Source organism: Etheostoma spectabile, chromosome 9 (genome assembly GCF_008692095.1).
Source record: "Etheostoma spectabile isolate EspeVRDwgs_2016 chromosome 9, UIUC_Espe_1.0, whole genome shotgun sequence".
Taxonomy (NCBI): domain Eukaryota; kingdom Metazoa; phylum Chordata; class Actinopteri; order Perciformes; family Percidae; genus Etheostoma; species Etheostoma spectabile.
The window spans coordinates 11,229,968-11,239,618 of NC_045741.1; the positions used below are offsets into that span (position 1 = coordinate 11,229,968).

General features: G+C 40.2%; 1 protein-coding gene across 9 annotated transcripts in view; it reads right to left on the minus strand.

Annotated features, from left to right (window-relative positions):
• The window catches only part of nasp (nuclear autoantigenic sperm protein (histone-binding)), a 6,574-nt gene extending 1,935 nt beyond the window's left edge, over window positions 1–4,639 (minus strand). For 2 of the 9 annotated variants that reach the window (XM_032525765.1, XM_032525770.1), the window contains exons 1-11: window positions 4,420–4,639; window positions 3,927–3,977; window positions 3,714–3,827; window positions 3,291–3,371; window positions 2,989–3,092; window positions 2,173–2,553; window positions 1,885–1,949; window positions 1,739–1,809; window positions 1,482–1,555; window positions 884–1,072; window positions 103–266 (exon numbers count right to left, since the gene is read on the minus strand). In XM_032525765.1, coding sequence (XP_032381656.1) covers window positions 103–266; window positions 884–1,072; window positions 1,482–1,555; window positions 1,739–1,809; window positions 1,885–1,949; window positions 2,173–2,553; window positions 2,989–3,092; window positions 3,291–3,371; window positions 3,714–3,827; window positions 3,927–3,977; window positions 4,420–4,457 — 1,332 coding nt within the window. In that variant the 5' untranslated portion in view covers window positions 4,458–4,639. The remainder of the gene's footprint in view (window positions 1–102; window positions 267–883; window positions 1,073–1,481; window positions 1,556–1,738; window positions 1,810–1,884; window positions 1,950–2,172; window positions 2,554–2,988; window positions 3,093–3,290; window positions 3,372–3,713; window positions 3,828–3,926; window positions 3,978–4,419) is intronic. The other 7 variants (XM_032525766.1, XM_032525767.1, XM_032525769.1 and 4 more) reach the window with 7 other exon arrangements.
• Window positions 4,640–9,651: the final 5,012 nt, after the last annotated feature.

The following is a 9,651-nucleotide window of genomic DNA, read 5'->3' on the forward strand; positions in this document are numbered from 1 at the left end:
AAAAAAAAAAAAAGGCGGCATACATGTTTGGAGAGAATAGCGCCAACCCTGGATGGGGTGCACTCACTAAACAGTGTACATCTTGTTGCTCTGTGTACTCACTAGTGTCTGCTGGATGGCCTGGGAAGCAGCGCTGGCTGTTCTCAGGCTTTCCTTGGCATCCTCAACTTTTTCCCTGATGTCAGGCAGAAGCTGCTTCAGCTCTTCCATCTCATTCTTCTCTTCTGCAGCCACATCTGCTGCGTCTATCACCTCCTGCAACATGGCTATACACGGACAATTACTAATTAGTTTAACAAAACGTTATCACAGGATCATTGCAAACCCTTAGCGGCCATAATGAGTTACAACTTGGTTAGAGTATTGAGTGAAAACTCACTCATAAGACAGCACTTAAAGTGCTCACATTATCTTCATTTTCAGGTTCATATTTTATTTAGAAGATATCAGAATAAGTATACATGGTTTAATTAAAAAATAAGTTACACATTGCTGCAGCTCTTTTCACCTTGTGTGATGAGCTCTGTTTTAGCTACAGAGTGAGGCATCTCAGTTATGCTCCCATCTTTGTTGGGAGTCACATGCACAATGCCTAGGTAAGCACTGCTAGCTAGTGCTAGGCATAGTGTGAGGGCATGCTAGCAGCTAGGTGAGCATTATAAAGTAGTACACTGACATGGACGTAGAGGCTAGACTACAATAGAGCAGTTTGTTAAGTGTTTTCTGTGGGAGATGGTATGTCCCATTGGGGACCTTCACTTGGTAAAGCCGCTACATGCAAAAAAAAGATAACACAAAGACTGGGGGGGGGAAAGCATAATGTGTGCATTTTAAGACAAGTGCAACAGCTCTTAAATGTTGGTCACCAAAGAAACTGTCTTACCGAGACGGGCCTCAATGACTTTTATGGAGCTGTTGTAGTGCTGGATGGCCTGGCTGTACTGATCCATGTAACAGAGTGTGGTGGCGACATGGTAGTGGGTCTCAGCCAACAGACGACTGTGGGGAGGCAAGTGCTTCAGCTGCAGGGCAAGACACTCCTGGAAGTCTTCTAGTGCCTGGGGATAGTTACCTGGGGAGGGGAGCATGACAGTCAGATTTATGACAATGGTTTCATATTTAACTTGTTCTGCAGTGGTGCCAATTGCCAGTAGTGGAGAATGAAGGCACAATTTAAATTTTTTCAATAACTGATCACTCATGATGTATCACTGGTCTTTTTAGTTTTCAAACTGCATGTTATTTTAAGACCCTACGTCAAAACATACCCTACTTAGACCATTTAAAAAAAAAAAAAAAAAAAAAAATTTAAGGCTGCAAACTAGAGGGGTGAACAGAAACCTTTGTGAGGGGGCCAAACTTAAATTCCACAAAAAGCCATGGCAGAAGTATGTGTGGTTCAGAACATTGCTTTTGAAATGAGGGCAAAGGTGGGCCACCAGGTGAAAGGGACCATCCCAGATATGCTGAATGAAACATACCTGATTCAGCACTGACTTCTCCAAGTTTCAGATATGCCTGGGCTGCCATCAGCTGGTCATCTTTGCCTTCCTTTCTGTGATGAATAAGGAATCAACTGTAAGTCCCTTTTAGTGCACATTGTCTCACATCCTCAAGCATGTCTGACTATGTATTAAGTGACCTGATTGAACTTATTCTGTATGAATAATTCCCGTCACTTAAATGCAGATGACCTTGATTTTGTGCCATTGGCTTCATCTTGCAATGTTGCCCTTACTTTTTGTAGATGACTTTAGCTACCTCCAGCATCTCCCACGCCAACTGCAGATTCCCAACTTCATCCTCTTCCTGTAAAAGGGGAAGGCACATCAAATATCTAAATATTCACACTTTCACATGTCAAGAGACTGTATGGGAACTTACCTTGTGCTGCCCATTTTCCTCTCCATCCTCATCGTCATCATCATCATCATCCTCCTCCTCCTCATCTGTTGAAACAGGAGGTCAATTAAGGAGAGGTAGATCATTTATGCTGCAACTGAATTTGAAACTCAAGTGTTTAAATTGACAAAGGTTTCCCCTAAAGTGCAATACACACTGCGCCAGTGAGTTTCCCCCTTCACCTTTAACACCTCATAATGTGGCCGTTTAACGCAGGATTGTGCGCCACCCTTGATTGCAAACCGTGTTCTGTATCCAAAGATCTACTACCATCTGGTTCCTCATTGTCCTGTTCTGCCTCTGGCTTTGATTCCTCTTCATTCCCGTCGGTCTCCTTGCCATTCTGCTCTTTTAATTCCTTCACGGCTTCTTTCCCAGAAGACACTATAGGGCTTTCCATCGCACCATTTACACAAGAATTAGGGCTTTTCTCAACTCCGTTGGCTTCATCTTTCTGGTCTGAACCCTTCTCTTTCCCAATCACAGGGGAACTCGAGGGATCCTCTGAGCCAGTCGGATGTTTGCCCGGGGACCTCGCCACACAATTTTCATTTTTCACCCCAGTGTTGCCCTTTCCATCCTCAGGCTCCAGCTCAACCTTTTCAGCCATTGCATCATACACCTGCTTCCGTAGCTCATCTCTAGTTTCTTCTGCGCCAGAGTGGCATTTGAAAAAGAAGTTCACAGCAGATAGTAAAAAAACACCAGGGCCAGTTAATCTATGACAGATTTCATAAAGCTAGCTCACAACTCAGAGAGGAAAACAGGGAAATGTCTGTAGTTTGGCTTCTTACTGGCACCAAACACTTCTACCAACTATGTTTAACTTAAGTTTTTGCTGAAAAGCAAAGTCAGTGTTTTACTAAAACTGGGATTTAACGAAATTCATCTGAGAAAAACGCACCTGAAAACTCTAGACAATCTTGGAATATGCACAAAACTGACTTGACCTACCAAAGTGGAACCATTATTTGAGCCCTGTAGGGAACTAAAAACTTGCCATTACACAAAGATTACATTAATAAAAACAATTACTTCTGAACCAATTCCTTAAACTGGCAACTCTTCATGATTAGATATACTGACCATCAAGATTGTTGGCACTCTCAATATTTGAGCTGTTGGGCTGCTCTTCCTCAGATTCTTCTGGGACTCCCTCCAGGGCATTACCAAGGACACTGTTCTCCATCCTAAGGAAAAACAAACTATAAGTTGAAATCCAAATCTGAACACCAACAGTTGTCCAGTCAGCACTTTCCTACAGTCATGCAAAGACAACACTGCATTCTGAGCTTGATTCATACACAAATAAGTGATAATGTTTGTACAAACATAACCTAAAATGCATAAAAACTTAAGGTTTTCAAAAACAGGTGACATTAACCAACCTGGCAAGCTCCAGCAGGGACTTCCCACACAGGAAGAAGGCCTCGCCACACTCTTCTGCAGTGTCCCCGTACTTTGCAGCTCTGGCAGATAAGTCAAATTTGTTAAGTGGAGCATCAAGGTAAATGATACAGTTTAATAAAAAAAAAAAAAAAAAAAAAAAAAAAAAAAAAAAAAAAAAAAAAAAAAACACACACTGGAATAGTTAAGGAATTTAAACTAAAGGCATTGCGCATTTCACACTCAATACAAGTTGTAAACAAACTTTCACTTTCCATTTCTCACATTCAAACAGGTGAATCTTCAGGAAAAAAAACAGCAGTGACTAATAGAAAGATCAGTGATGTAACATGGATTTTTTTTATAGTATTTACAATGAATATCGTTTGGTCTGTCACAGACTTTCATTGTAGCTTAACACTCACAGCATGCTGCAGGCGTCCTGGAAGACGCTGACAGCAGAAACAACATCTCCCATAACCAAATGCCTGTTCCCTGTGCCAATCAGCTTCTTTGCCTCCTCCGCGACGTCAACAGAGCTGCAAGGGGTGGGGAAAGACACGTGTATATAAAGTAAAATGTTGAACAGTTATGATCACAGACTCAGTGAAGTTTTCTGCAGGGATAACGTTACTCACCTGTCTCCAGTAACGTCAGCTGCTGCTGAGGAGCACGGCTTCTCCTCCACACTGCAAGAGGCAACGGAGTACAAACTTTCAGTGAATGAAATACAAACTTACGTTACCTGACCTGAAGTACAACCAGTCGACACGCCTTACGTTTACTGTTGAACTATCAGTTAACGCTACGTGTGGATATGTTAGTTTTGCTTTATTGTTGTTAGCACCGTACGGTTGGGAGCTAACTAGCATACCGTCACCAGCCGGGTGGATTGATAGTTTGTTAGCAGCGCTCACAGCCACAGTTAAACAACCATTTGGTTTCATAGTCACTATCATTGACTGCAAGTATGAAAATCCTTGATGTCATTAAAACCAGTAACGTCATTAGCCAAGCAAGGTCGTCCACGTTAGCCGCGTTATCTAGCTAAAGGTTAGCTAGCTGTGTTTTGCTTTTCTTTTTCCAGCGTAACGTTCTCTTAAACCGAGAACAATTACAAGAGAGTTTTACCTCCCAGAGCTCGACGCAATTGACGTTTCCTCTGGCATTTTTTTTCAGGACGTTAGTATAGCGAGGGACGAAAGGTGTAGTGCCCAGTGACCGAAGAACAGGTAGCTCCTGTAACAGTCCTTTGTTGGCGCGCTTAAATAGAGAAAATAAGGCTTTCTATTTCCGCTTAACTTGGAACGCGGGAGATTGGAGTTAAAGGGACCGCAGCAAGTGTCATGATGCATTCAGGGCCCGTGGGAAAGAATATATTCAAGGCAGCATGGACCATTACTGGTATTAAACACAAACACAAAATATATTACTGAATCGCACACAAAAGTAAATAACAAGCAGAGATGGGATATCTGAAAAATCTACTTGAGTACAGGAGATTTTTCAGATATTTTTTACTTTACTTTAGCCTACTATTTATTTTTGTGGCGACTTTTTACTTTTACTCCTTACATTTTAACACAAATTTCGGTACTTTCTACTCCTTACATTTTACAAAACTGGCTCGTTACTTTAGTTTTGTACAAAAGGTCTTCTATCAGGTGTGATTGTGAGTGCATGTCGGAGAATAGCGCGGACACGCACCTCACACAGCGAGCAGGCGCGCACGCCACACGGTTAAAACAGTGAGAGAAAAGAGACGTGTGAACGCGCAAAAACGAGGGGAAGGGCTAAGGGGTAGGGTTAACCAAGGGGTAGTCCATAAACCGTATATTACTGAAGGTCCATGGTTAAGACAGAGAAATGAGATTCAGCCTAGCTGTCCGGAGGATAATCAGCTGAGATTGTGTGTGTGAGTCCTTGAGAACTGTAAATCGTAGAACTTACAGTATGTTGTCAGTTCATTTAAGCTGTTAAATTGTTTTATTGGCAAATTTAAAGTTAGCGAGTGATGTTGTTGTTCGTGTTCTTCACCTGTTCCACCTGGCTGGTGAATCATAATGGAGATTGTTGAATGCCCTTGCTCACGTTTGTTTTTTTAGGTGCATTATTTACATGCTGCAGTTAGGCTACACTGCATTAAGATAATGTAATCAATAGTGGGTTCATTGTTATTAATTACTAGCAAATATGATTCCTTTGCATTGTGTATGTAGCCTTTACAGTGCTATTTATTTCTTTTATTACCACACACCTTTTATTACTACACACAAACACACAGCCATAGCAGAGCATGCCCATGTTTATACTGATGCTTGATTGGAATAAAGCATCAAAAAAGAGAAGTTGTCGCCGTCTGTGTTGTAACAGGCACACCTGGGGCCAAGTTGGAAACCAGAATCAGCTTTAAATACAGTCCTAATCTAGTCCTCACTAACACGTTTAATAAAGTTTAATACCAAATTTAATCTAATTGGATGGTAATGTACAGACTTCTCAAAGAATCACAACTGAATTCATATCACTCGGTCAGAATCTTATTAACCCGGAGTCCCAGTCTCTGTCAAAATAAACAGGCTATAAGTTTTAGGCCTAGGCCTACTGGCAGACATCCATTTAAAATGTAGCCAATGGCATGTAAAGAGCCTTTTCTCCATGTCCACTGTAGTTTCTCAGCGTGCTCTCTAGTAACATGTGTGTGGTCCAGGTAGCTTTGTCATTCACAAGGCTACTTTTACCTTTATACTTTAACCCTTGTGTTGTCTTCCCGTTAACCCTGAACTTGCCCTTCCAAGTCAAAAGTGAAAATGAATATTTTTTTGTGCTTTTCCAATGTTTTTGTCACTTTTTCTGATTTATTTCTCACTTTTTTTCCAGCTTTTGCCACTTTTAAAAAAAAACCTGAGCTGGTTTAATAATTGGTTTTACACTTTTTCTTGGAATTCATGGTCAACTAACCTCATTTATGTCGAATTATACACGATTTTTTAGTTAAAAAGGCAGAAATTAGGAATTATTTTGACTAGTAGTTAAGATCAGAGGATTTTGAGTGGATCACAGATGGGTATATGTCATATTTTAGTCCGCATACTGTTTGGAAACCATTAAAAAAAAAAGAATTCAAATGCTTTAAGATTAACTAACACACCCAAAAAAATTCAACAAAAGTAATCATTAATGTCAAAAAGAACATATGGAATCATCCATGTTATTTTTGGACAGTTTGGTTGAAAGAAATCCATATTTCTGATATAAAACACTTTGAAACGGGTCAGTTTGACCCGAGGACAACAAAAGGGTTAAGTAAATTTCCAAGCCTGTACTTTGTTACTTTTACTTGAGAATAGAAGTTAAATCAGTACTTCTACTTTTACCAGAGTATTTTTTAACACAAGTATCTGTACTTCTACTTGAGTACGGGGAGTGAGTACTTTTACCATCTCTGATGAACAAGTACTATAACAAGTGGATATTTTGTTTGTTTTGTTTTTCCTTTTAATTTAACATCTTAAAAAAATAGGCTATATGCCTAGTTATCAGTTTAGGATGTAAACTGATAATGTGACAATTTATTAGATTAGATTAGATTTAATTTTATTGTCATTGAGCAGAGTAGGCTAGCCTACAAGACAACGAAAGTGCAAAAAGAGCAGAAAAGTGCAATGTGATAATTGTACAGTAGGCTACAGACAGCAGTGTACAGTTGGTAAACAGAAGGGGGTTTTAAGTAATTAAAGTATAATATAAACATGTGCAGTGTATTAGGATTTACCTTAATAGAGCAGAATTAATGTAGACCTATGTAATATGAGCAATGTATGATCAACATGTACAGATACGTGCAATGTAGCAGCAGAAACATTATAATAGTAGTACAAATGAAATAGAGATACACAGTGTATTATTATAAGAAAAACAAAATAAATATGGGTATTCGGAATGAACCATATAGCTATGTACATACTGTACAGCGATGTGCTAACAGTAGCCTACCATTGTAGTGCAGAAACAGTAACATTAGAACATTAATGAGAATTAATAAGAAGTATCTGCAAGATGAATAGTATGAAGAGCAGTAGAATAGGGCTATTAGTAAGCTTAGTTACAGTATGTACATTTGTAAAAATAAATAAATAAATAAAATAAAATAAAATAAAATAGGACACTATGGGTGGGATAGGGGGGTTAGGGGTTTAGTTGGTTGGTTGTCACCGGGATGCAGAGAGTACATGCTGGTTCGGGTGCGCAGAGACCTGTAACACCTTCTGGAGGGGAGTGGGGGGAACAGTCTGTGGTTGATTGGTCTTCTTGGTGTTGACAGCCAGGTTGTTGTCAGTGCACGTCAGTGCACTTGTCAAAAAATGCGAACGTTATGGGCTACTTTATCTGTGTTTAGGTATTTCCGTCCATCATAACATCTTTATTTATGTTTTTGATTACAAACAGGGGTAATTATTTGTTAAGACTATGTGGAGCATACTGCATATTGGTAGTCTATTATGCTATCAGTGTTTTAAGATTTCAGGGATAGGCCTATTTCATTCATGGGCGTGTTCAATTAAATTAAAATCCCTTTAAATATCCCCAGGGGGCAATTAAATCACACAAAGAGCGTCATATTCCGACACATACAGTACACCATCAATAACATAACTAATATCTATAAACAAAAGAAAAAAGGGGGAAAGGGGATGGTATGAGTGTGTCAGTCATTAGTCTCCAGAATGTTGTGGTGCAGTCCAAAGATTGCTGGGAGTTTAGGAGCTGGACAGCCCTGGGGACAAAGGTCACCTTCCTCTTCTGGGTCTTGCAGCCTTGACAGCGGAGCTTGCGCCTTGAGGGGAGTCACTCAAAAACATGACATGTGATGGATCACGAAGGATCCTACAGGCGGTCTTCAAGGTCAGCTGTTTGCATAGGGTGGACAGAGCTCTCAGGGGGGCGTGTCCAATAATTCTGGAACAGACTTTAACACTTTGATATAAGCAGTTCCTGGTTTGAAGACTAATGGAATAAAACCAACAAGTGAAGGAAAAGGTTATCACACTTTCAATAAATGAGTAGTAGACTGTGATTAGAATGTCCTTGCTTACATCAAATGATCTTAGTTCCGTGATCAGATAGCTGATGGCATTTCTTCAGAATTTCCTCTGTGTTGGACAAAAACTTCATGGTTGTCAAAAATAGTCAGCGAGGTATTTATACTCCTCTACAACCTCCACTAGTTTTCCCTGGATGGTGGTAGTGATCGACTGCCTCAGCCAACTGCCTCTGCTTGGGGGAGAAGATCATCTCCTTGGTTTTATCCACATTCAGCTCTAAACAGGATTTTTCACACCACTTCACAAACTCCTGCAGAGCTGAACTGTGGTCACTGAGGGAGCCTAAAAGCAGAGACAGGACTATACGTTACCAACATTTTTATTGTAGCCTACTCTTCTGTGGTAGGCTAATCATGTTATAATTGTAAAAATGTTTTCCTTTTAGTGCAATGTGGGTGGCTTCATCATTGAGCTATATGGTTTTCATTTGTCATACATTTTTATGTTATGCTTGTCTTTTTTTACAGTTATGAATTAGCAAATAAAGCATTAATAAAAAATATGTCATCGCAGGTTCCATCAAATCAACAACAAACGTTAACATCAGCGAGATTAACAAGATGATTGTCGTACTGTTAAGTTTAAAAACATCCAAAACCACCAGTTCGAAGACATGGACCAGACGCAAGCTTTTAATTTGATGGCAAGCCGGGATGGCATGAGACGGGAAGCATGAGACGGGAGGTCTCCAAAATGCAGCCGAACCATACACTCTTTAGTCCTCTACAAGAGGGAAGAAAAGACACACCCTTGTGGCGAACCTGTTTGGTCCGGACATCTGAAAAAGTGCCGTTAGAAGCAGTATAGCTCTGTGTCCAGTTGGTCAGAAAGTCTATAATCAACAAGGTAAAAGGATCCTAATGAAAGCGGGTGATGAGTCAACATATGTGGCTGCATGGTGTTAAATGCCGAAGAAAAGTTAAACAAACAGAAGTCTGGCTGGGAGTATTATGGGCTATTAACAAAAGACAATTTCGATAAAATATCAAATAATGTTCCCCTGGCACGGCACAACCCATGGCATAACCGCACAGACTGATAGAACACGTCGCCAGATTTGATAGGCTAGTTATACCAATATGATGGTGAAAAGTGCAACAAAAAGTGATTGTTTTTCACAATTCTTGCTAGTGGGCAGCATCATGTGGCGGCATCTGATCAAATCTCAATTAAAGAAATGGACAAACAGATCCCGTTGTTTTCGAGAATCTGGACGGAAACCAGTGCAGGAAAATAGAAGCACTTTTCCGGTGATGGC